Below are 27,944 nucleotides of genomic sequence, written 5' to 3'. Positions count from 1 at the left end.
CCTCTCGGACCAAAACATCTCCCACTCTCTCCTGTTTTTTATAATATGGGCATTGTTATTATTATGATACGCGCGCACAGCGCGTGATGAGCGTGGTTGGAGCGGCGGCGCTGCTTCTGTCATCGTGTTGTCAAGTGACGGAACTTGCACTGAACCTCCCCTAACGCATTAAAGGAGAGGAGAGGAGCTCATTTGATTGGTGAAGATCTGAATCGGCTGTATTAATCCCAGTCCACGCCTCGTCTCCTCCTCGTCTCCCACTCACGCCTTCTTCTCCTCCCTCTTTCCCACTTGCGCCGGTGGGTGAGACGGGAGCTGTGCCTGCGCGAGCCTGTGCGAGCCTGCACGGTGGACGAAACTTGAAAGTCCAGGCGGACACACCCCGTCGGCACGGCGCAGGTGCGCTGAAAGCTGACTGCGCCTGGTCTACGAAACTAGGGCCCATTGACTTCCATTATAACCACATATTTTTGATATACTGTTATCCTGACATATTATAATGCTTTTCCCATGAATACCTAATAAATATAAGCCATTGCCCTCAAAATACAGGGAAAACAGGTTTTAGGTCTGATGACCCCCCCAAAGCCCACAGGGGCAGCAGAGCTTTATCACATAAAGTTTCAATGGAGGCCTGGTTCTCTTACTTTGCAAAATGCATGGCAATAAAAAAACTGAACACCATAAAATGGTCTTGGTTCATGGGAGTGATATAAAAGAGTGTGTGTGTGTGTATGTATGCGCATCAAAGGCCAAATGAGCTGTTTGTTTTTTGTTGATCATGACTTTTCGTAAATATACATGCCACTTCCTAAAAGCCAAGTGACGTGTTATCTGTATGCAATTTGAGCTATCTGCGTGTATGTTCTGAGCGAAACGACCCATCACATCCGCGTGTTTGTCAGCGCCCTCTAGCGAAACTACCCATCATATCTGCGTGTTTGTCAGCGCCCTCTAGCGAAACGACCCATCACATCCGTGTGTATGTAAACGCCCTTTAGGGTTAGGGTTAGGGTTAAACGGCGTTGATAAACATGCAAAAAGGCGATTGTGCGTTGTAATAAAACGCCATAATGGCATACGAGTTGGCGTGTCATACATACGCCACTTCATGAGATCAGTCTGTCAGGAGAGAGCCACCTCTCCTATTGGATGCATGCTACAGCATGTTTATGCAGGTGCATGTTTGAAGTCTGTGAGAATAGTTTGCAGCCTTGTCTGGCTGGTCATTTCTCCAGCAGGCAGCCATGAAGAGAAGCTTGAAACTAGAGGAGGCTCTTTTTGCAGTCTTGCAGTCCTCTGAGAGTGAGCAGTATGCTACTGAGATAGATGTTACCACCTATTGTGGACCACCTAGACCAGGTAAGCTCTCATTGCCCCTGCCATGGCAAAGAGGAGCCATTTGCCCAGAGGGCCGTCTGCAGCCAGCCTGGTCCTACAAGCCCGGGGCCAGGTCTGTGATCAGGAGGAGGAGCCACAGGCAGGGCCCTCCAGAAAGCAGAGCCAGTGTGTCTTGTGCACACAGCCAGAAGGGTGTGCCAAATGTGGAGCACATGCGTGTAAAATGCATGTCACAATGATCTGTGGTTTATGCCTTGAATTGTAAACATAACACGCGCTCATGACAAAACACATCCTGTGACAAAAAGGGCATAAAAACATAAAAAATATTTAAAAAAATATTTAAAAAAATAAATAACTATATATGGTTTGGTCTGATTTTTTTTTAATAGTGTCATTGCTCAAAAAATAATAATGCATCAAAATCAATGTTGTTATCAATTATTGACCTAGTCAAAGTAACCTCATCCTAAATATTCCACTTTGCACCTTATTTTTGGAAAATATTGATATTATGCGTTTTTCTCATTGAGAAAATCAGGTGTTTTTATGACAAAAAGGGCATAAAAACATAAAAAAATATGAAAAAAAACATTATATCTATGGTTAGGTCTGAAGTTGTTGAAAAGATTTGGTGCGGTGAAAGTGAAAACATTTTTATATATGACATTTTTATTACACTTTAATGAGGGACCATTTTGGGTCCCAAGGTTAAAACTTGTAGGTTTGTTGAATAAACTCTCATTGCTCCAAAAATAATAATGCATCAAAATCAATGTTGTTATCAATTATTTACCTAGTCAAGGCTGTAATAACCTCATCTTTAATATTCCATTTTGAACCTTATTTTTGGAAAATATTGATATTTTGTTTTTCTCATTGAGAAAATCAGGTGTTTTTATGTCAAAAAGGGCATTAAAACATAAAAAACAATAATTATAAAAAACTTTATATCTATGGTTAGGTCTGAAGTTGTTGAAAAGATTTGATGTGGTGAAAGTGAAAAAAAATATTTATATACACTCAACAAAAATATAAACGCAACACTTTTGTTTTTGCTCCCATTTTTCATGAGATGGACTTAAAGATCTAAAATTCATTCCAGATACACAATATTACCATTTCTCTCAAACATTGTTCACAAATCTGTCTAAATGTGTGATAGTGAGCACTTCTGCTTTGCTGAGATAATCCATCCCACCTCACAGGTGTGCCACATCAAGATGCTGATCTGACATCATGATTAGTGCACAGGTGTGCCTTAGACTGTCCATAATATAAGGTCACCCTGAAATGTGCATTTTTTTGCTTTATTGGGGGTCTGGGGACTCAGAACCAGTCAGTATCTGGTGTGACCACCATTTGCCTCACACATCTTCGCATAGAGTTTATCAGATTGTCAATTGTGGCCTGTGGAATGTTGGTCCACTCCTCTTCAATGGCTGTGCGAAGTTGCTGGATATTAGTGGGAACTGGTACACGCTGTCGTATACGCCGGTCAAGCACATCCCAAACATGCTCAATGGGTGACATGTCCGGTGAGTATGCTGGCCATGCAAGAACTGGGACATTTTCAGCTTCCAAGAATTGTGTACATCCATCTCCTTTGGACCACCTTCCCCGATCTGCACTTGAATTCCACGCTGTCTCTGTCCCCCTTCTTTTCAAGCTCAACATCATAGTGATCTATCGCCCAACTGATCCTCTCCGTGGCTTTTTAGATGAGATGTGTTGTGGAAAAATGAATCTGCCCAATAAAGATCAACAACCAGGATCTGCTTTTTCTCCGAGGTTTATTCCACTAAGTATTCTCATCTGCAGAGGAGGGACTGGTCACCCCTGCCTTCTGATGCAAAGGTTCAGACTCAGCAGGAATGACCCTGAGTCCAACACAACTCCCTTTTAAGGAGGAGGAACCAAAGGACGGATCATGTCCTATCTTACAAAGACAAGATGTACAGGCAAGGTCAAGATTTACAGAACACAGGCGTCATAGTCCTCAAATTATCTTATGTCAATGTGGCACTCATGTTCATATCATCTACAAACAGGCATTCATTTTCGTCATAGCATAACAGTCAGATGAGGAGATGCGGATCGAGTCAGCCTGACAAATATTCTGATTATAAAGTACAAACATCCAAAATTCCCATTACAGATGGATGCCCTCCTAAGCTGCTCCCCTGATAATGGTACACCACTCGTCATCCTCGGTGACTTCAACATCCACCCGGGAAAGCTGCACTCTTGACTTCTTCTCCACATTTGACCTCACACTCTCCACCCACTCACCGGGCCGGGAACCAACTTGACCTTGTCTTCACAAGATCCTGTGGCATCTCCGCACTCTCTGTTACCCCGCTCACCGTGTCCGACCACCACTTTGTGTCTTTCTCCCTCCCCATGAAGTCCACCACATCCCTCCCCTCTACGCCTCGAACTGTCACCAGCCGCCGCAACCTGAAATCCCTCTCTACCTCTGCTCTCTCCTCAACTGTTCTTTCCTCACTACCATCCACACGGTGGGGGAACTGGCGACGAGCGGACCTCCTGAAGGCTGCTTGGAGCAGGCATCGGACGGTCCCCCGTCGGAACAGGAACGGGCGACAGGCGAACCCCCAATAGGCTGCGAAGAGCAGGTGTGGGACGGTTCCCCGTCAGAACAGGAAGGGGCGACGAGCGGACTCCCGGACGACTGCAAGGAGCAGGCATCGGACGGTCCCCAGTAGGTACAGGAAGGGGCGACAGCGGACCCCCAATAGGCTGCGAGGAGCAGGCGTCGGACGGTCCCCCGTCAGAACAGGAAGGGGCGACAAGCGGACTCCCGGACGGCTGCGTGGAGCAGGCATCGGACGGTCCCCCCGTCGGAACAGGAACGGGTGACAGGCAACCCCCAACAGGCTGCGAGGAGCAGGTGTGGGACGGTCCCCCATCGGAACAGGAAGGTGCGACGAGCGGACTCCCGGACGGCTGCGTGGAGCAGGCATCGGACGTTCCCCCGTCTGGGCTGGTGATGGACGATCCTCCGCCTGGACTGGTGACGGACGGTCCTCCGTCTGGACTGGTGTCGACCGGGCCGCCGACTAAAGACGACTGGCAGGTGTCGACCGGGCCGCCAACTGAAGACGACTGGCAGGTGTCGACCGGGCCGCCGACTGAAGACGACTGGCAGGTGTCGACCGGGCCGCCGACTGAAGACCACTGGCCTGTGTCGACCGGGTCGCCGACTGAAGACCACTGGCCGGTGTCGACCGGTAGCTTGGCTGGAACTGTGGCCTGGGCTGGTAGCTTGGCTGTGACTGTGGCCTTTGTGAGCAGCATCGGGGAGGCTCGCTTCCTCGAGCTGCATCTCCTCCTAGAGCCCAGCAGCCGACGAGCTGTCTGCCGGTTAGCCAGCTGGATACTCCTTGGCCCTCCCAGGGCCAGGCGAGTACCCCAAAATGGGTTCGGGCAGGAGCTGGGAAGCTGTGCTGTGGCTGAGGCATGGTCTGGTGGCATGGTTGTGACTGCGCCATGAGCTGCTAGCATGGCTGTGACTGAGACATGGGCTGGTGGCTTATCTGCGGCTGAGGCTTCAAAAAAAAGTTTGCTAGCAGCAATTTGGCGAGCCCTGCTAGCAGGATTGGTCAAGAAGTCCTGAACCCAGCGTATGATTTTATCGCCATTGACTGCTGGGTCCTCTTTTGGTCAGTTCATTCTGTCAGGCGTGGACTCGGAAACATGGAGGTGAGGACCCAAATGCAGTTAAAAAGATTTATTTAAATAATAAACTAGATACAAAACAAAAACTAAGACTAAAACAAAGAATCAAACTAAGAAGACCACAAGGGCAAAAAACGACCATCAAAGAAACACTTACGAAAAAAAACAGAACACAAAGGGACACGGGAGGCAGGACGCAGAAACTAATAAAGCCAGGGACATGACGTGGTGCAGCATGCAGGGAGTGACAAAACAGCGACAACACAATGAACCGACAAGAGACAGGGGAAACACACAGACTATATACACAGGGAGGCAGGGAGCTGACGAGGAACAGGTGAAACACATTAGGGCAGGCAGGGTAATCAACACGAGAGGGTGGGGGAGTCAAGACAGCGGAAACAACAAGGACCAGGAAGTACAAGATAGGAAATCACACCGAGGACAAAATTACAAAATAAAACAGGAAATCAAAACCAAGAAAACACAGATCATAACAAAAACACAGATCATGACATGTTTGCTGAACAGCTACTACTTTACTCAGACGAGGAAAAATTCTATTTTTTAGCTCTTACTTTATCGGCAATGATATGTTGTGGTTTCTTTCTTTCTTTCTTTTGACAAATGTACTTATTGTAAGTCGCTTTGGTCAAAAGCGTCTGCTAAATGACCTAAATGTAATGTAAATGGATTATGGGAGGCATACTGTGGCCAACTCCCGGGACACTGGAGGTCAGCACCGATGTGTCGGCGGGCTCTGTAGAGAACGTGTCGGCGGGCTCTGTATTGGACGTGACAGCGGGCTCCGAGTGGACATGTCAGCGGGCTCCGAGTGGGCATGTCGGCGGGCTCTGTAGTGGACGTGTCGGCGGGGTCTGAGTGGACGTGTCGGCGGGCTCCGAATGGACGTGTCGGCGGGCTCTGTAGTGGACGTGTCCGCTGGCTCACCCTCCTCACTAGCTTGAGTAGATGACAAGCCGCGGTGGTCGCGGTCAATGTCCTCCACCTCCGCATCTTCTTGACCCCTAACGTTACATCCAGCAGCCTTAAAATATCCCGTTAATTTGGAACAGTTCTCTGTCCCTTTTTACTTTCTCCCGCTGCACTTTTCTCTTCTTTGCCCCGCTGGGTTTTCTGTCAGACATTTTGACACTGCAAAATTTTGGTTGATGGGTAACGGCCGGTGACGTAAATAGGTCAACTCGAAACGATGAGCTTGATTGGATGAGGTGATCCATGTCTGCCCAATCAGTGCTGTTTTGTTTGTTTATTACCCAACGGACCAATAGAGGTCAATGAATTTTTCCATTAAAGTGTATTTAAATTTCTAAAAAATAATCTGACCAATTGGAGGAACCCTCCACACATGGGGCTCCTAGGCTGCAGCCTAGGTAAGCCTGTGCATTAATCCGCGCTTGGTTACAACACATTATAGTTGACAGGGTTGAACAAAACCTACTTTCTGGAATACACCCCAGATTACATGCTAAAATACACTCAGTGGAGACTCACCGCAGTCAACAGAGGCATTAACAGCATGCTGCCTTTTCTATCAACACTGAACACTTCTAATGATAAGGGGTTGAAGACAGCTATTACAGTTTTATTTACTCAAGAGCCACTTTCTAACTTTTCTAGAGCTTCCAATCACATCCCACAATCCTCTAAAGTTTTTTTCACCAAAGCTTTGGAAACACCAGTTATCCAGTGTATCAGCAAACTCCACCTACTAATGAAAACTGAGATGTGATGGAAAGACCTGGGAAAAGCTTGCAGAAAAGCTTGCAGTTAGTCAAGATTGTCTGTTTAAATACTTTTTCTCAGATCGGAAATTAACTTGCAAACATGCTTGCTGCAAACTACTAATAACAGTTCAGTCTAAAAATGACAACAATAGTAAAAGACCAAGGTGACAGCTTTTTTTGTCTGACTAACAATCCAAAACCTTAGTATATTCGATTTATCATCCCAAGTACTGTGGGTAGGAACAATGTTGCAGTTAGGGCTGGGTATCATTACGCCAACCAAATTATGTCAGTCCTGATAGATATCAAAAAACGGTGCTTTAAATTGTTTTAGCGATCATAAAAAAATGTAAACGCAATCTCTGCAGATTGTGACATCCACCAATATTTTCTTATTCTGAGAACAACTCCAAGGCACATTCTCCCTTGTCCTGGTACTCGTCTTCCTCTCCCTTGTCCTGCTACTTGTCTTCCTCTCCCTTTTTCTGGTACTCATCTTCCTCTTCCGTGTGCAGACTTTTTTCTTACTTTCTTTGTGTTGCTCTATATTGTTCCTTTTCTACACAAGGTCAGCCCAAAGAGGTCCTCTTCTACTGGATAAAATATGGTCATGTGATTGAAAGAATCTCAACACCTGAGTGTGTTTCCTAAATGGGAATCAGCTGTGATTGATCTATTTGCATAGCTTTAATCAGCTGTTTCTCAGTAGCAATGGAAACAGATACAGGGGATATATTTGTGTTTCAATCTACAATCTGAACAGCTGTTCACTTTGACTTTTGCCAAATGTTATTGAACATGATGTTATCTGTTCTGATATACAGTGTGAAAGCATTTGTAAATTTGCCAGTAAAAATCCATTGTTTTGGTCTCGGTTGAGTGTGTGTGTAAAATAAGTTCAAGCATTTTAAATTTGTGTTAACTAGGGTTGCACGGTATACGGTTACTAATTTGGTACTGGGGTACTGAGGCATTTAAAACGGTACTATATTGCATTTGGACGGGACCGGTACTTGCAGCGCCGCCGGCAGCGCCCGCAACAGCGCGGGGAACTCGCCATGTCACGTCACCGCGTTATAACAGCTGAGAGGATGAGGAGCGGGCCGCAGCTTTGGGAGATAAAAAGTAAAAGCAAGCAAGCAAACAGCTAGCAAGTGAGCGAGCAGCGCGGACTGGAGCAATAAACGGAGCAGGAGGAAAGCTTGGAGAGAGAGACGTTGGAGAGAGAGAGAGGGGGGGGGGGGGGAGAGAGAGAGAGGGAGAGAGAGAGAGAGGAGCACGGAGAGGAGAATGGCTGCTGCAACCGTCACCACGCCGCAACTTGTGGACAAACCAAGGGCGCGAAGTGCGATATGCAGTACTTTAGCTTAAAAACAGATGCGCAAGGAGAGGCAATTAACGTCGATGCACCACTGTGTAAACGGTGTTTTAAAACATGCATGGCTAACGGCGGAAACACTTCCGACTTAGCCAAACACTTAAAGACAAGCACCCAGACCTGCACACTGAGCTCAGGGAACAACAGGTAATTTACTCAGGAAAAAAAGCCACATTCAGTGCTAAAAGCAAGCGCCACCCCCTTCACTCTTAACAAAAGTAGCTCTGGAAGAAAAAAATAGAGCTGGTTTATTGATATTATTATATTGTATATTATATTATTGTATTAAGATTTTCACAGTGATTTTTAAACTTTTTGCCATACATGTAGCCATGCTGATTTACAATAAATCTGAGTGGTCCCTTATTTTTTTTCCAGAGCTGTAAAATGCATACATGCATTATTTTAGAATTGTGTGCATTAGAGAAGCTCGTCTTTGTGGTATTTTATTTTATTTACTGATTAATATGTTATTGATCTAAGATTTTCTATTAAAATAAAGTCAGTAATGACATTATTTGCATTCTCTTTTTACTTGAAAAAGTATCGAAAAGTACCAAAATACATTTTGGTACCGCTACCAAAATGTTGGTATCGTGACAACACTAGTGTTAACTGTATGCATTTTGTGTCAAAACAACAAGAAACATGTTAATTGCATAGCTTACACAGACGGATGTTGTGCTAACTGTGTTAAGAGTTTAAAGGAAGAGTTTAAAAGAGTTAAAAAAAATGTCATAGCAATCGTAAAAAACTGTATTACTAAACAGTTCTGTGGGTTTCCCCTCGACTAAGGAGCTGCTGGAGACGCATGGCTCATATACACATCTTTGACTCATTTATTATAAAGTCCAGCAACACGTTAGTGGGTCATGCTATGCAGAGTCGAGGTGAGGTCTGACCAGGTGAGTCTTGAGCCTTTTTCGGAAGATGGCAAGTGACTCTGCTGTCCTGACATTTGTCATCGAGGATTACACCCAGGTTCCTCGCAGTTGATGACAGCAATACTGTGATGCCCTCGACACTGACTGACAGGTCCATGCGAGGGTCTTTCCCCGGGATGAAGAGGAGTTCGGTTTTATGCAGGTTAAGCTTGAGGTGATGCGCAGTTGTCCGGACGGAGATTCGAGATTCGAGTTGCAATTTGAGTGTCGGAGGTTGGGGGAAAAGCGAGGAATAGTTGGGTGTCATCTGCATAACAATGGTAAGAGAATCCGTGTGATGTGATTACAGAGCCCAGTGATCTGGTGTATAATGAGAACAGAAGCGGTCTCAATACTGAGCCTTGAGGGACACCCATGTCCAGAGAACAGGGTTTGGACATAGAGCCATTCCATGTGACCTGAAAGGTGCTTTTTGTCAGGTATGATGTGAACCAGGTTAGAGCAGAGTCAGTGATGCCAAGTTCAGCCAGGGTGGAGAGGAGGATTTGGTAGTTGACTGTGTCGAATGCAGCAGATAGGTCGAGGAGAATAAGAACTGAGTAGTGGGATCAGGCTATGGCGTCTCTCAGGGACTCAGTCACTGTGAGGAGGGCCGTCTCTGTGGAGTGAGCAGTCCTGAATCCTGATTGATTAGATTGAGATGGCTGAAACTAGGTAATTGCCCACTCAGTAAGAACAGCTTCACAAGAATTTAAACAACAAGCTATCTAGACAAGACTAAATGTTACAACTAGCTCTACTCACAGAATGCCTAAACCCAAATCTACAATTAGTTTCTGACTTACCAACAAGATACAAAGCAGCTTCCTTCCTTTCTTTAGACAAAATGTAGTTTGTCACTCCAACACGTTACTTTATCACGTTGTTACTCCAACACATTGTTACTCCAACATGTCATTGTTACTCAAATATGTTGTTACTCCAACGAGTTGTTAATCTAACTCATCACCCTAACAAGTTGTCACTCTAACACGTTACTTTAACACATTGTTACTCCAACACGTTACTACAACACATTTTCACAACAACACGTCACTCCAACACGTTGTTACTCCAACAAGTTGTCACTCCAACACGTTGTCCTTGTTACTCCAACACGTTACTTCAACATGTTAATTTTAAGACGTTGTTACTCCAACACTTTTACACTCCAACACGTTGTTACTCCAACATGCTGTCATTGTTACTCTAACATGTTCTCATTGTTACTTCAAGACATTGTTGCTCCACCCCGTTGTTACTCTAACATGTTGTTATTGTTACTCCAACACGTTGTTACAACACAGTCACTCCAACATATTGTTACTTCATCACGTTGTCACTCCAACAATTTGTCACTCTAAGACGTTACTTCAACACGTTACTACAACACGTTGTCGTTGTTACTTTAACACGTTACTTTAACACTTTTTTTACTTCAATACGTTGTTACTCCAACACATTGGTACTCCAACACATTGTTACTCCAACACGTCATTGTTACTCAAATACGTTGGTACTCCAAGGAGTTGTTAATCTAACTCGTCACTCCAACAAGTTGTCACTCTAACGCGTTACTTCAACATGTTACTCCAGCATGTTGTCATTGTTACTTCAACATGTTACTGCAACACATTGTTACTCCAACATGTTGTTACCCCAACACATTGTTACTTCAACACGTCATTCCAACACATTGTCTTTGTTCTTTAAGACGTTGTTGCTCGAACACAATGTTACTCCAACATGTCACTCCAACAAGTTGTCACTCGAACACATTGTCATTGTTACTCCAAAATGTCATTTTAACTTTTACACGTTACTTCAATGTTGTTATTCCAATGAGTTACTCCAACACATTTTCATTGTTGCTTCAACACGTTACTCCAACACGTCATTGTTACTCCAACACGTCATTGTTACTTCATCACGTTACTTCAACTTTGTCATTGTTACTCCAACACGTTGTCATTGTTACTCCAACACATTGTCACTGTTACTACGATACATTGTTACTCCAATTATCTCTCGTTATACTATGTCGGTCGCTCTACCGAAAGGGGGCGTTGACACAGCGCGGAGAGCCAGCCTAACGGAGAGAGCGGACAAGGGGGGCGGACGGAGAGCGTGGACGGAGAGCGTGGACTGACAGCGCGGACCGACAGAGCGGACCGACAGAGCGGACGGAGAGCACAGATGAACTTACGCCCGATTCACTCCGGCCATCGAAGAGCCGTGAATAGCTATGGAACATTTAATGCTGTTTTCACAGCAATATCATATAAGAGGTCCCAGGTTCCATTCATTCACACACAGTCATACCGGTGGTAGTAAACTACGATAGTAGCCACAGCTGCCCTGGGGTAGACTGACGGAAGCGTGGCTGCCATTCAGCACCTACGGTGCCTCCGACCACCACCTCAAACATACAGCAGTCATACACATTCATACGAGGCAAGCTGGGTGAAGTGTCTTGCACAAATTAAAGTGTATGCAAGTGTTTTTTCTTTAGGACTTGGACTAATTGCCTCTTACTTAAAGTTTTTTGTCCCAATTCCAAATGGGTTTGCAGTATTTCCCACAGGATGTTTGGAGACCCTTGGGGGAACCCCCCCGTGAGAAAATTTTGAATAATTTTAATGCATCAATTTGGTGAATTCTGACAACCAAAATATGACATATCAATTACTGACCAATTTCTTACAAACTGCTGGTACTGATACAAATGTTGACATACTAAATGGGGTTGAGGAGTTTAAGCATTCAAGAAAAGATGAGAACAAAAATGAGTAAAACACAGTGCTGAGCCTTTAAACTATTAGTTTAAAGGCTCAGCGATGGACACCGAAAGGCATCCGTCTCTCACGTGCGGTCGTGGAGTGCCTGCATTCACACGCGTGGCAGCCGCCTACCTGTGCAGCAGCCACCTCCTCGTGGCGCGAGTTTAGACACAAGTGATTGACATTCAAAGCCATCTGTCTGTCACATACACACATGTTCATGCCTTCCTGACATCTCTCCTCCTCCACCTAGTGTGACCTCTCCTCCTCCCCCTGTGTCCTCCTTGCAAGCTGAAATGAGAGGAATTAGTTAAAAAGAATCAGGTGTGGCTTTAACTTGGAAAAAGTCACAAAATCAATGACATTTCCTGTCGCCAGTAGGTGGCACTCTGACTGTGAGTGAATATCAAAGTGCAGATGTGTTCAGTAAGGAACTCTTATCAGGTGTGGAAAGTTTGGAGCAGCTCAGAGAAGAAACACTGAAGTTATAATAGTTTGGATGTTTATGGCAGAGTTCAACTGACAGCTGTGTGAGATGCATGTGGAGATGTGTGCCATCTCTCCTCCTCCCTTTGTGTCCAGGCTGAAATGAGAGGATTTTAAAAAAAGGAATTAAAAGTGGCATGGCTGTTGATCTGGTGTGAGGCATGAGACTGCAGCTGCATGTGAGATTCACAGTTCTCCATGTGTCACTGATTGATCTCTCTCTGTCTCCATCTGGTGGTCGCTGTGCGCCTGTGTCTCTCCCCTCTATGCTCCCTGATTGAAGATTCAGTGAAAACCTGGCTGATTTACACACTTGGCTAAAAACATTTTTTTACCTACTTTATGTTAACTTTAGGCGGTAGGTCCAAGAGGCTTTTTTGTACACCTCCACTTGGGCTATCTAGGAAAAAATATTTCATGCGTGTACGCCCTACCTAGAGGGGGGGCTGTTGCTCAGAAAAGGGGCCTAAAATCGGTCACATTTCATGTCGCCATTAGGTGGCGCTCTACCTGTGAGTTAAAATTGCAGTGCATTTGTGTTCAGGACGTGACTCTTAACAAGCATGAATATTTTGGAGCAGATCGGAGAAGAAACGGTGAAGTTATAACAGCTTTAATGCCAATGGCGAAGCTTGAAAATAGTAGCGCAGTCATGGCGTTGGCGTGGCCACGCCCCTAGACTTTTGGAGCATCTTTGACCAACTTTTTGTCCTTAAGGCCTTTCCAACCACATATCCAATTTTGGTATCAATCGGATCAACGGTATAGGACAAGTTCCATTTTGTACGACCCCTGTGAATGGCCAAAAATGGCACTTTTTGGAAATTTGTGGCAGCGCCAAACATTACCCAATTTTGATGAAACTTGACATGCATGTTCTTTGAAGCTATTGCAACATAGGTTTCGAGTTTTGTAATTTTTGGGGCAAAGGTTATAGAGTTATGCTAATTGCATTTTGGTAGCCACACCCTCTAATGTTCATTGGCCGATATCATTTTTTGGACCACCCCCTCAGCTAGGTCTACAGAGTATGTGTACCAAATTTCGTCCAAATCGGACCAACGGTTTCCGAGAACTGCGCAACTTCCTTTTTTTCATAAAATCCAAGATGGCGGAAAATTTCGGTAGGCGGACTTTGGTACTCCAAGAGGATTTTTTGCAGAGGACACTTGTTTGCACATGTGTGCAAAGTTTCATGTCAATTGGAGTTACGGTGCGGCGGGGCTGGCGATTCTCCACTCTAGGTGGCGCTAGCGAGCAACTTTTTTGTGGTTGAATGCGAAAACGCCAAATTCTCTAATTTTCGCCAGACCCTATAGACACTCCAATTTTCGTAAGGTTTTTTTTCACGCTCAGGCCCCCAAAACGCAGGTCAAAGTGGTGAAAGAATAATAAACATTCGAATAACAATAGGGCTTCGCAGCCCGACGTTGTCGGCGCTCGGGCCCTAATAATAATAATAATAATATAAGTGGGTGAATATTCCTCAGCTTTCCTTGGTGTTTTGGTTTTAACAAAAGCCTCGTTCACATACGTTGCTACTCGCCCATCTCTGAGCGACAATTGTCAATGAATATGAATGTGTTGTAGCGGAATGTGGCCAGGACAGGCGATGCAATGTGGGCGGGTACGGAGAGAAAATAAGTTTAACTTTCTGCGATGCGAGTGAAGCGAGTACCAAGCGAGTAGTAATCGGAATGTAGAATAGAGATGATTGACAGTTGACGAACAGAGAGTTCCACAGAGAGTTGCCGCTTGAACTCGCCGTCGGCGGCAGTGATTTTTTTTTGCCAGCGAGTAGAATTCAGAGAGAAAGCGAGGGGCGAGTAACGGTGTATGTGAACGGGGCTGTACACGCACGTACTGTCGAACTTGCCAGCTGATGGGGGGGAGGCACGGGTGCTTAACAACACACAACAACACAAATAGGCTACCTGATTGGTCAACAACACAACACTTGCTCACACTTATTGGCAGGTAGATTGACAATTTCATGCCTGGTGGGGATCGAACTGCCGACCCTCCGAACATTGGCCAACCCGCTCTACCAACTGAGCCACAGTCGCCCCAATAATATAGCCATATATTGTGAAATCACATTTGCTGACAGTATTTTTAGATAGGATAAATACAAGTATCATGATAACTTTGTAAATACAGCTCTACTAGTTTCGAAGTAGTTTTATTTAGGCCTCATAATCCACTGAAATACTGACAGAAAACTAATTTGGAAGAGACATGAAATATTTTTTTTATGTATTGCATATTGTGGTTGTTATACCTATAAAGTTTTGGCAATAATTTCCTCCCATAATGTTAATATCTCATCAATTAACACCTTTGGCTCATAATAACTCACAGATTTACCTCTATCTCTAAAGTATGTAAAAATAAATCATACATAAAGACATAAGCAATGCTTAAATAGTTAAGTGAAGACTTTACTTTACTTTACTATAAATATACCTGTAAATTCCTATCTAAAGAGGTTGATGTCAGAGTCCATGAAATAATGACAAATAAATCGATTTTCATTCACATTTATTTCAAGCATAATATACACATCAAAATAAGGCCCGAAATAATGTGTATATCTATCTCCCCTCAAATCCAAGTCCCTCTAGCTGTGGCACAGCATTTCACTCACAGCATCTGGAACTGCCAGGACACACTGCCCTCAGGAGAGAGGAAAAATGTGAGTTTTTCTCTTGTGTCATACGCCTCCCTGCATCCTCTGTTGCCACCAATGTTCCTGGCATCCTGGAGGTGTTCCCCTCACTCTTCTGCCTCCTCAAACAACCTCTGATTGTCCACTGCGTTGAGGAGGTAGTTGTGCAGCATCCACATTCTCTGGTGCCATTGAAATGTGTGTAGAGAACTCTCCACCTTGCTGCCAGAATGCCAAAGGCGCATTCCACCACCATTCTGGCCCTGGACAGTCTGTAGTTAAATATCTTTTTCCACCACCCAAGGTGTTGTCCAGGGAATGGCCTCATTAAGTACCTCTTCAAGAGGAAGGCAGCATCTCCCAACATGGTGTATGGTACTGGCCCTTGTTGGCTTGCTCCTGGCAGAGGGCAGTCAGCAGGAACATGCAGCGTTTTGTTTTCCATGCAAATTCCATGTCCGATCCACCGCATGTCCCCAAAGATGAGGAGGAGATGTATTTTTTCGCCCTCAGCCTTGTCCCCAGATCGAACAGACTGTGCCATAGCTTCCAGGGACGCGCTCAAATACACATATTGCACTACCTCGCGGACTTGGAAAAGGAAGAAGAAGAACAACTGAACCAAGCTTCCAGACCAACCCAATTACCTTGGCAGCAGGCAACCCAGCCACAAACATCAGGTTATCAAGTTTCATATCCATCAACATCCCATTATCAACCAAGCCACCTCCTACCCCCCTCAACATATCAACAACAAACCCCCAATGTCCCACCCACAGCAGGGACAACAATACACCTCTATGCAAACTCCAGCTTGACAAAGGGGTGTGAAGAGGAGCACGTCTATGCTAGAAGAACTTGAAGACCCATCCTCCCCCACAACATACTGTACCACCACTTTGAGTAGGACAGTGAGAGGCCTGAATAAATCTTTTTTCATACTGTTGTTTCATACTGTAATGACTTTCATTTTTTATTTATATGTTGACATTTATTTAAGAAGTTATTATTTTGTTAAATTATAGTGGTTGTTGTATTGTAGTTAATGTTTTAGATTGTAGTTTTGCAGTTGTTAATAAAAAAAATTCACACTATACACTGCTGAAAGTGCTTATTTCTCTGTTATCTTACCTCATTACCGTCATTGTTTTGGTTGGATAGGTTCACGGTAATTGGTTGTTTGTGTGCTCAGATCAGGCCCATTCAAAGACAGAAGATGATCCATCTTTTCAGCAGACATCCTGAAGTATTTCAGATGGCGATCTCTGTCCACGGACAATTCCGCCACAAGATGGTGAAACACCAAATTCTTGCCTTTTTTTGTTAATGGGGTGGATCCACATTCTTCTTGTCTGGCGAGGCCTGTGAAGCAATAGGTACAAAGCAAGGGATCTCCTCCTGTCTACTCGCACTGGGAAACAGGAAGAGAAAATAGATTTAATAAATGTGAAGAGTAGATAAACAAATATGTGTATTTCTACGGTATATCTACACTACTACTGTCTACTACCATACACACACTCTCTTTCTCTCTTTGTCTGTGTGTATGTCTCTCGCTCTCTCTCAGAGAGAGAAATAAAAGAAGTGTACAAACTTCTTGGTTACAGAAACATGGCATATTCATTTTATGAGGTTATTTACTTACCCATGATGTAAAAAATAGCTCTGAATGAACAACAGCTGAGCAGAAGTGCTTGTCAACCGTTGCGGAGAAATACGTGTCTGGTCTGAACAGGGGAGCAGCGGATCGCGCACGATTTTCCAAGACCTATGCAACACAGGTTGGGTCCTTACGAGACATAACAGCGCTCGTTTAGCTCAAATAGTGTGGCGAAACGACATAAATGTGTTTTTGTATGGAGTTACTCACCTCGATCGAAACGATCAAGCATGATCAAGCAGTGCAGTCGTCATGTCCATAATAAATCCATAAAGCTGTTATGTCCATATGTATGACCATGTTACAACAAAGCAACGATTGCTTACAGCTAAACAGCAGCCCATTGCCAAAACAATGCAAGTCTTGCGCAAGTTCCCGTCTGAAGTCCTCACTCTGGAGCTGTTTTCAAGCCAGTACAGTGACAAACTTCTTTCTATCAAGGAGTGCCGTGATGGCCATATGACAGTGTAACTACATAGTAAGATTGCTTAGCCTTTGTGACAGTTGAACCTGCTACAGCGACAAAAAAATCTCGAGCAGTCTCAGTAGCCTAGTTGTGTTGATAGCACTAGTGGGAGTCGAGTGTGCAGACTGCAGTCTCTCATCAGCCGAGTGAGAGTGAGCAAGAGCTTTGAAAGAGTATAAGACATCTGTGAGTTCATCACTGGGAAAATGGTTTGTGTTTGTGCATTTCCCAATTGCAAAAACCGAATGACGAAAAACACGGCCCAACCTGTGTTGCATAGGTCTTGGAATTATTTTCTGAGGCCCAGAAAAGCAGATAAAACTTGCCCCTATGGGTTAGCATTGGAGCTATTCTGGAAGGCCTTGATGCTCATTTTTAAAAATGCATTCAGGAATGGGCTAATGTTTTTGTTTAGCTTTTTTTGTTTTTAGAGCAACCCTGTGTCACAGTGGCAATAAATTAACCTTGAGATGTTGCAGTTCATTTGTCCTTTGTTTCAGTGGAAGTCCAGACCAACCTGATCCCACCGAAAAAGGTGCAGCCAGGCATGCTTCAGTCCAGCTTGGTGCACGCCAGTGTGGCCACCATGCAGAACCCGATGGGCTGCACTTTGCCACGGCTCTCTATCTCCTCCCGCCCCCCCAGCATGGTAGTCAGCATGGAGGCGGTGGCCGATGGTTCCACCCCCTTCACCATGATGAAGCTGAAGACAGTGCTGGCAGTGTTTGTGGTGGTGGTAGCCTACCTGGTGGCAGGGGGGTTGGTGTTCCGGGCACTGGAGCAGCCCTTTGAGAACAACCAGAAGATCACAATCACAGCAGAGAAGGCTGCATTCCTGCTGAAACACCCATGTGTGTCCCCAGACGAGCTGGAGGCTCTCATAAAGGTAAGAGCAGCCGTTGATTGAAACTGTATGGATGTGGTCCCAGGTGAGGACTCAGATCTACTGAAACCTGAGCTTCATATGGATCTGACTCCATTCAGGCTCCACACTCAGGAACCCAAGAAGTGGATACCTGGCACACTGAGGCGTACATACACAAGTGTAAAGTCCACATGGCACCCTGACATCCATTGATCTGAAAATAATATATCCCAGAGATGTTTTTGAATGAGTAGTCCACTCTTGCTGTGAGGGGACGGTGATAACCACTACATCCCCTGAGTATTCTATGTTATATGACAAATACAAATACTGATCGTTTTTTTATTCATCGTTTTTGCATTTAAACATACGAGGAGAGACGAAACACAGCCATAATATACAATACATACTGTACATACTGTAATGGGTGTGGAAGAGAACCCAAATGCAGCACACATAGGCAGGCAGACAGTCGGCAATTACTTTTATTACACACATGAGTACTGGACAGTTTAAAGGTGACAACGTAGACTGAACTTGCGTCAGGGAATGATACGATACAGGAAACGGTACGACAGGTATGGCAAAGGCAGTCGGCCAACACCTGTAAACTGTAAACAGTAACGTGGATGCGGTCGGTGATCCATGTGGCCCGTGTAGCACACCGTCACAGAGGAGATCGCAGGGCTGTGTAGCGTGGTTCCGTCACAGAAGCGAGCAGGCGGAAGACAGGCGTGGAGCAGGCAGTATCCGTTGTTAAATCCGGAAATCTGGGTCGAACACCGGGATTGAGACAGAGCAGACAAGTTGGGGACAAGCAGGATCAATACCAGGTAATCCGTCCGAGAAACGCTGGAGAGACTTGTACTGGGGACATAGAACAATCTGGCAATGAGTGCAGGGTGGAGAGGAGTATATATACCCAGCTGATTAGTGATCAGCAGCAGCTGCGGTGAACAGTTGAGTTGAGCTGATTAGGGGGCATGGCAGGCTGTTGATGAGCAGGAGGGGGAGGTGCGCTGAGAGGGGAGATCATGACATATACTGTTCGGGAATGTTAGACAACACACAGACATAGTAGATAATAATGATAAAAATAATAATTTCTTTTATACAGGAAACAATGGAAGGTCCATAGTAGAGTAAAAAGTATACAAAAAATGAGGAATTGATATATAATACAATTCATATAAATATACATAAATATAAAAAGGTCAACAACTTTCACCTATACAAACAGGAGTGCCAATGTCTCCACAGTCTAGAAGAAATTTGACAGCGCTATGTTCAGCTTGTGCTAATACAGCATAAAACTGTTCTTTGAGACTGACAACCTGCACATATATAAGAATGATTTCTTATAAAGGTATAATAATTACTTTTGGGACTCCTCTATGATTCAAGCAATAATTTTTCATGATTTATGTGATCAAAGGCCTTAGAGGCCTCAATAAAACATACCAATTGTGGAATGTGGCTATAATAATGATTTTAAATTTAAAATGTCACTTTAAACAAAATATACACATCTCTGTACCGTGTTGCCATTTAAACCCATATTGAGTGTCCGTGGTAAGAATGTCCTGTTCCAACCTGTTGAGGAGAATTCTCTCCAACATTTTGGAAACAATGCTAGCTAGGGCTATATGCCTAAAATGATTCATACTGTTTATTTTTGCCAGCTTTATTTTGATAACAGGCACCAAGAATACAGGTAAGATAGATTCAGGCAATCCCATGGACGAAGAAGCCAAGACTTCATATAGATAGCAAGCAGAGGAATATGTTCCTTGCTACCATATTATAGATGTACAGAAGTTTTTTTTATTATTGTCATCTAAACCCAATACTGCCGATTGTACCTTCATTAGTATTAACATTTTCCACCTCAAAACTATTCCTCACAATACAGACAGATCAAGACAATGCAAGACAATATTGCATGGGGGTGGTCCAAATACAGAAATTGCATTATTGTATGTGCCAGGCCTGCCCTTATACATGAAGAAACCCTTATACAATAGACAGTATATTGTAGAGATCAGTGGTCCCCAACTTTTTTTTACATCATGGACCCGTACCATTCTTTGATCAAGATGTCGATTTTTTCTCTGCGGCCTGGTGCTACATGGTCCGCGGACCAGTAGAGTCAGGTCAGATGGATGAAAATGATGGGGTTCAGGTTGGATATCTGCGGGCATGGCCAACTGGGCTTCTGACTGTATTTCACGCATGGCTGAGTGGGGATCAGGCTGGATTAGACGGCCTGGGGAAAGTGAGCAAGAAATGGTGACAGTGACAGATTGCCGAGTCAGGAATAACAACCAGTGTTAAGTGTCAGGTTATAATGTCCACACTGTAAACTTGCATGAATATGACTGAAACGTTACTATCAACTCAGCAGTGAATAAACCAGGGTTTGCAAACAGCTGAAGCCAGTCAGCCTATATCAGGGCTATTCAAATGGTGGCCCTCGGGCCGGGTCTGGCCCACGAAGGAATATTTACAGGCACTTTTAGTGAAAAAATAAATGCTGGCCGTGTAGTAGCCGATATGATGACCGTTCCGCCTCGTTGAACCACCACAACGTCGCTTTCTACTTTGAAAACACAGAAAGTTGACGCAGAAAACATTGTATTTTGATAAGATGTTGCACTCTTCAGACTCGTGGTGTGAGCGGAACCGGACCGGTACTTATACTTATAATAAAAATGCCACTGTGTGTCCAAAATCTGCTGTGCTTTCGCTGCCTGCTCACACAGATCCGCTCGTGCTCACATGCACTGATGCAGGTCGAGTGTTTACTAGAAGTATATGCAGAGACGGCTCTCCTTAAAAACAACATCAAGCCATGCATGTGTCATATTACGACGTGATGACGTATGTACAACTGGCAAAGTTTGGGCTGGAGCAGTGTGAGTGCAAGCCGGCATGAACCGCCTGTTGGGGGGGGAATCGTGCCAAGGCACGGTACGGATCAAATGGCCCTGGTGTGAGTGTGCCCTTAGGCAACACTTAGAGGAAGCCTATGTTAATTAAATAAGGATTGTTTTTTGATAAGTGTGGAACTTGTAGAAGAAAACTCTTCAGGTCCAATTCTGTGGCTGGTTCAAATGAGGTTTAATCACTGACAGTGGAGAAAAGAAATTCACAGTGTATCCATGAAGATCCAGTCTGTCGAATGGCCTGGCCGAGGTGGATTTATACAGAACATTCGGGAGAACAAAAGGGAAGGTGTCATGAGTGGATTTGCATTGAATCAACACATGTCTCTCTGCAGAGAAAGAGACATCTGTGGATGTCTACAAGGTGTGACTATTCATGAGAGAGCTAGACGATGTCACTACAGGGGTCACTCATCGGGCCTTGATCAATGATTGTGAGACAAATGTTACGGAGACAGTTCAGGAAGAGGGAAAGATCAAAGAGTCTTTTCATCAAGACGGCAAGGGTTAACACAATGGAAAACAGCTCAGCAGGACATTTGATGTTTAGAGAGAAAGGAACATTATACCAAAACCAAATAAGAATTGTAAGGTAACACATTTTCTTCTACAAACTCCATCCATCCATCCATCCATCCATCCATTGTCTACCGCTTATCCTGTATTCAGGGTCGCGGGGGCTGTGGAACTCTACTTGATACTTGATAAAATAAGATAATATATGCACTCATATGTCGTTATAGTGTTTTACAGTATCTGTAGCTATTAATGTGATGCTCATCATTTTCAAGCCAGCTAAGACTAGAGTGAGATGCAGATTTACTTATGTGCCTCTCTCCCTGCTTGTCTTCACAGCGCTCTGTGGAGGCTGTGAATGCTGGAGTGAATCCAATCGGTGATACGTCTTACAACTCCAGCCACTGGGATCTGGGTAGTGCCTTCTTCTTTGCTGGGACTGTCATCACAACCATAGGTGCAGTGATTATGGCATGACTCAATGTGTCACACAGGCCAATCAAGTCTATGTTTTTACCTATAGCACTTGGATCATAGCACTGTTGTACTTAAGGTATCCTTGCTGAACAGCTACTACTTTACTCAGACGAGGATGTAACACTTGTTTCTATTTTTTTCGTTCTTACTTTATCGGTTGTGGTCGCTGTGGACAAAAGCGTCAGCTAAATGTAAATGGATGTCAGAAAAGACAACACTTAAGATACTATTTCACCATGTTTTCCACTTTTATGTGTAGAGCTAAACAGGACTTGAAAATCAGAGCCCATGGTATCTGCATGATGTATATCTATTTCGATATATCGAATGTGCACCTGGTGCGCAGGTGGTCGAGTGGTTAGAGTGCATGCCACACTGCATGAAAAGTGGGATTTTCGTCAGTTAGCGGCCCTGTAAATTCCCGTGGAAGTTCAGGTTTATGACTGCAAACGGCAATTTACAGGAAACACCGAAAACTGACGTAAATTGCCGGGAATTGACGTGGGCCTTGCTTGGCAGTTGTCCCCCCATGACCCCCCTCCCCGTAATCCTAGGGGAGGCTTTAACATGTAAATGAAAATGCTGTGAGCTATACAAATGCAAATCAGGGTAGCAGGGGGAGTTTTCCCCCAGGCGACATTTTTCTGAAAGGTGTTAACTTCATTTCATCTTCATTCAAAGATACACAAAACTATTTGCTTCAACAATTACTTTTAATCAGGCTTTGCCACAAAGGTAAAATGTACATTCATGCAAACAACATCACAGTCTCCTAGAGCTCAACCACTGTGCATAGTGGCATGACTACAGTGACCCTTTCTGTGCTTAAATGCACAGTGGATGTGTTAACCACACATCTCCCAGCAATGCGCTCAACAGGCAGAAATTATGCTGGGTATGACGTGTCTGTTCCCTGCAAGCTCCAAACTTCTATTGGCTTTCCATAAAAATGTCTGTCCGGATGGGGATGAAGCCAGGAAACTTGCGCAATAACATGTTTAAATGCAGTACCTTTTGACACAACATTAACAACTATAAACTGCTTTATAATGGCTGGTCGTAGTTCTGCTAGAGGGTCAAGGATGGGTTCATAGATCATAGATCTCGGCTGTGTTAGAAATGCCATACTAACGTCCCACTCATACTTAATTGTGACGTAAATTTGAGTACGTAGTGCGTTCACATACAATAGTATGTGAATTTGTGTACGCGAGAAATGCCCGGATGTATACTGCATTGGCAAGAATTTCAGAGTATACAGCGGACCTTGCTAAATCTACTCAACTTCCCAAAATGCATTGCGGCTCGTCTGACTTCACAAGTTTTGGATAATGGCGGACGACCCGACACAAACCGCGTACACATGTAAGTATACTGTAACATGACTTTTATGTTTCCAGCTGACTTTTAAATCGTATTGATAATGAACGTTACTTTATTGTTGTTGGCATTGTACGTTAACGTTACGAATCGAAGGTCCTGCCAGCCGGCTAGCCTACTGACGGTAATTTACCACAGAGGTTAGCGAGCATAACCGAAGCGGCAAATGTGCCGTTTTTACAGACGTTAACTAATAATATAGTGCTTATGTTAAACCGTGGTTATATATTTACTAACGGTGATTAATAACGCCGTGCACCGTTGTCCGTTAAAGGGACGGATGCAGACACCGGGCGCCTCATTCAGTGGGGGGAACGATGAGGAGACGTTCACGTTCACCGGCAGGAGGGATGCTGCTCTGAGAGGCTTCACTTAAGAAAATGTGGTTTAAATGTTATAATTCTTATATCCAGGACTGCTGGAGACTCTGAGGATGTCCCAGGACTGCTGAAGACTCAGGATGATTGCGGTAAGAATATGTTCGGTGACTGCTAGCTAAGCTAAAATTAGCAAAGCAAGCCCAAGCTAAAAGTAGCTTAAAAGCTAATAGTCCAAGCTAAAAGTAGCATAGTAGCCTTGTAAAAGAACAAGAGAGAGGAACCAGTGTAACGTTAAGTTGCTTTGTTAAGTGTATGTTGTTGGTCTTTTACAGGAAGCAGTACGCCGTCTTCACAACTCGGAGACGAATTGTAGGCGCTACGAACCGGAGCAAGGGTAAGATTTAAAGAATATGCTTTCATTCTGCTGTATAAGGAAATAGATGCGTTAACAGTAGATACCGATCTTAACTGTTCATTTTGTTTTCACAGACGAACCTCGCCTCATAACGAAGCTGTGACCTCTTACTTGCTCGGAGCTTTGTCCGCAAGTCCGGATTTCTATGACGCTGATAGTGACGCCATTGTGTGTAAGTAACTTTTACTGTTTTCTTCTTCCTTGTTTTAATTTTACTGTGACTTAAGTTTTCTTATTCATACCACTCATTTAATTGTTTTCCAGCTGCCTGTAAGACATACTATGAAACGGTACGCAGGAGCTTCAGACACACACAGCCTGATCTCGCATCGCAGGCGGAAGCTGTGAAGAGGTCAGCTCGGAGTCGTTCCAGGAGAAAGAGGGTAAGACTTATTAGATTTATTAGATCCGTTTTTGGTCAATGTGACCAAACCTACCTAAACCTATTTTTCAGGTGCATTAATAGATGTGTTGTGTCCATGCGCAGTGCATCGCGCAGTACTGATTGTCTTTATTGATTGTTTTACAGCTGCTGGAAGCGAGACGGAGTGTGCTTGCTGGCGATGAGGCGGACCGTTGGAAGTGCGCCACCACAGACATGATGTCTGATGAGGAGGACGACGTCGTTGGCGGGGTGTCTGGATGGATTGTGCGACAGCCAGGAGCTCACCGAGCTCTGTGCGACTCTACGCACAGAGCTCGTTGGCGGGGTGTCTGGATGGATTGTGCGACAGCCAGGAGCTCACCGAGCTCTGTGCGACTCTACAGTCGCGATTAGAGAAGACTCCCAAGTACAGGGCCACGCACCGCAGGCGGCTGTAAAATTGACCAAATTCGGACAGAATGTCGCCAGTTCATTTGTTTGTTGTGTGGGCAAATTTGTACAGTTGTGTGTTGTGTTGTCAATAAAGCTCTTTCTTTGAATACTTCCTCCTGGCAATTTTTCCTTTCCTCAATAAATTCATTCATATTTATATTTATAAATATATAAATAAATAAAAATAAATATATGTGTGTATATATATGTATAAATATACATATATATATATATAAACATATATGTATATATATATATATGTATATATATATATATATAGTGATAGATCTGCTAACCAATCACTAGTGATTATTCTTGTTTAAAAGACCCAGTGTGACCAATAGTAACACATCTGCCAACGGGGGTGGGGTTTACTTTTATAATGACTCATCAGGTTGACCAATAGTGACAGATCTGCCAACGTGGGTTGGCTTTACATTTATAATGACCAGATCTGCCAACCAATCACGAGCGATTATACTTGTTTAAAACTAGTGGTTTCATCCAATCCTGAGTGAGGATATTCAAGCCATCTCTGGCCAGGCGCGGTTTCGCTGCTATTCATATGCTAATTAGAGCCTTCGCTGTGGTTCGTTTTCGACAATTTTCGGCACAGACGAACGCGGCGTTCGCAGCCTGTAAATTGTCGTTAACTCCCGAAAATTAGGGAGATTTCCGGGCGTTTACAGGGACGAAAATCCGACTTTTCATGCAGTGCCATGTACCCATGTAGCAGCCGACCTTGGTTCAAATCCCAGCCCCTCCATGCTGTACATGCTGCATGTCCTTTGCTGCATGTCACATCCTGCTCTCTCTCACATGTTTCCTCTCGGTCCACTGCTAAGTAAAAGGCACATATGCCAGAAAAAATCTGTAAAAAAAAAAGTGTGCACCTAAATGTGTCCGGTGTTTTGTTTCCTTCAAATTCCTTTTGTCTCCCCTTTCTTTTCCCCAGGGTACGGTAACATTGCCCCGAGCACTGAGGGAGGCAAGATTTTCTGCATTCTCTATGCAATATTTGGAATCCCACTGTTTGGATTCCTCCTGGCAGGCGTCGGAGACCAGCTTGGTACCATATTTGTCAAAAGCATCGCCAAGGTTGAGAAGATGTTCCGGGTGAGTCACAGGGTCTGTTGTATAAGGGACTTTGTGGAAATTATGTCTTTATGAAAGTGACATTTTCAATGTGGTACCTTGGGTTTAAAAAAGGACAGTTATAGATACAAGATGCTAAGCACGATGTCTTCAGATGTCAGATGTCTTTTATAACTTAATCGACACTCCCGTTTACAATCACTTTGATATTTTTCTACTTTCAAATAATAATAATAACAACAATAATAATAATTATAATTGCTGTATTAACATAGATAAAACTTTTTTTTTGTTGCATTTATTAAGTTTGTTAGTGTTGTAGTGAAGAATGTTGTTGTAACCATTCCCCCCTGAACTACTCTTCAGTTTTTAATTTTGAATTTACTATGTGTTTTTGTCTTCCCTCTGACATCTACTCAGTGGCTAGATTGATAGTACCATCCATTTTCATCGTTATTTTCAACTCAGAGGTGTCTTTGTCTCAGTGTGGCTGAACCATTGCAGTCATTACAGTACGTTAACAACAATCCCAATGTAACATCGTCTCTGAAAACATGGTCTACTATAAATGTAAACTATGAAGTCCAAAATCTACCCACTTGTTTGTCCTATCTATCTCATCTCCCTATCCATCATGTATTAGTCCTTTGGTATGAATGGTGAACATGGCATGGCAACATGGAGGCCCTTTTTATAGATTAAATATTGAACAATAGATTTTAATTTCCCATATAATTTCCCAATCATAATAATAATAGTAATAAAGCCACTAGGAACAGATAACTCTGAATCACATGTGTGCATTGTAGTTTTGAGCTAATATAGTTTGATGGGTGTGATCTGATTTATCTCATCTTTGAACGGATGTTTGACGTAGCGATGTAGCTTACATGTGTGTTGAGAACGTAAACAGTTCCACACAGGTGCAACATGGATTGACAGAGTGTTTCTAGCATTTTGTAGGAGTCTCCCTCTCACTGGTGAATACAGCTGGATTCAGACAATGGCTCAGACCATTATCCGTTATCTTATTTATCTTTAATCCTTGCACGGGTAGCTCATGTTTTTGCCCTGGACTACAGTCACCATATCACAGACCAGCCAAGCCAAGCAAGTCAGCAGAGGACTTGGTAAGTCGGCTAATGATATTGTAGGTTGAGCATGAAGTGGTAACATACTTGTGTCCAAAAGCTAGTTAAAATCCATATGGCTATGTTGTTAAGAATCCCAACGTGTAAACATGTATGCCAGGCCATTCTAAACCTCAAAACTACTTGATGATTTACAAAAGTTCAAGTCATGACTCAGCCATAGGAAAGTGAGGCTTTGTCCACCAACACAAATGTTAAAAAACAATTATACTTGGCTCACACAATAGGTGACATAAAAAACTGCTGTTTGTCACCTCATAAAATGCTGCCAAAGTAATTTGTTTTTAGTAGTTTTTTTTTTGTGATCAAGTTTTTATTGTTTCACCCCCCCCCCCCCCCTTTTTTACAATATGCCCACATTAGATCAAATTCACAGCTACATAATTGACATGCATACATACAAACACCACCTTAAATCATACATATACCACCGTACATCGTACATATACCACCATACATCGTATATAAAATGTATACGTCATAACTATGTGAGCTATTGTCCCACCCTTATCCCACCCATACCACCCCTACCCCTCTGGGTTATTTCCCTCCCCTCCCCTTGCTGGATTCAGTCAGTATCTGAACATAAAGGGGGAAGTACATCACATACAGTTCAATTAGTTAACATAGGAGTTTCAAGTCCCCTTTTCCCTCTCATCTTCTACTAACAAATGTCCAAAGAGTACACCAGTAATAATAGAAATAAATAAATAAATAATAGTAAAAAAAATAAAATAAAAGATAAATAAATAAATAAAAATAAGAAAGTAATAATGACCATCCCAAGACAAGGGTGATCTTATCAGTTCAC

At 43.7% G+C, this 27,944-nt stretch overlaps 1 protein-coding gene across 1 annotated transcript in view; it reads left to right on the top strand.

Annotated features, from left to right (window-relative positions):
- The window catches only part of kcnk10a (potassium channel, subfamily K, member 10a), a 102,447-nt gene that overhangs the window by 12,700 nt on the left and 61,803 nt on the right, over positions 1 to 27,944 (top strand). The window contains exons 2-4 of the mRNA XM_084031065.1: positions 17,653 to 18,038; positions 21,818 to 21,935; positions 25,843 to 26,003. Coding sequence (XP_083887191.1) covers positions 17,653 to 18,038; positions 21,818 to 21,935; positions 25,843 to 26,003 — 665 coding nt within the window. The remainder of the gene's footprint in view (positions 1 to 17,652; positions 18,039 to 21,817; positions 21,936 to 25,842; positions 26,004 to 27,944) is intronic.

This window comes from Eutrigla gurnardus, assembly GCF_963514095.1.
Source record: "Eutrigla gurnardus genome assembly, chromosome: 16".
Classification (NCBI taxonomy): domain Eukaryota; kingdom Metazoa; phylum Chordata; class Actinopteri; order Perciformes; family Triglidae; genus Eutrigla; species Eutrigla gurnardus.
This window is presented reverse-complemented; position numbering and strand designations above follow the sequence as displayed.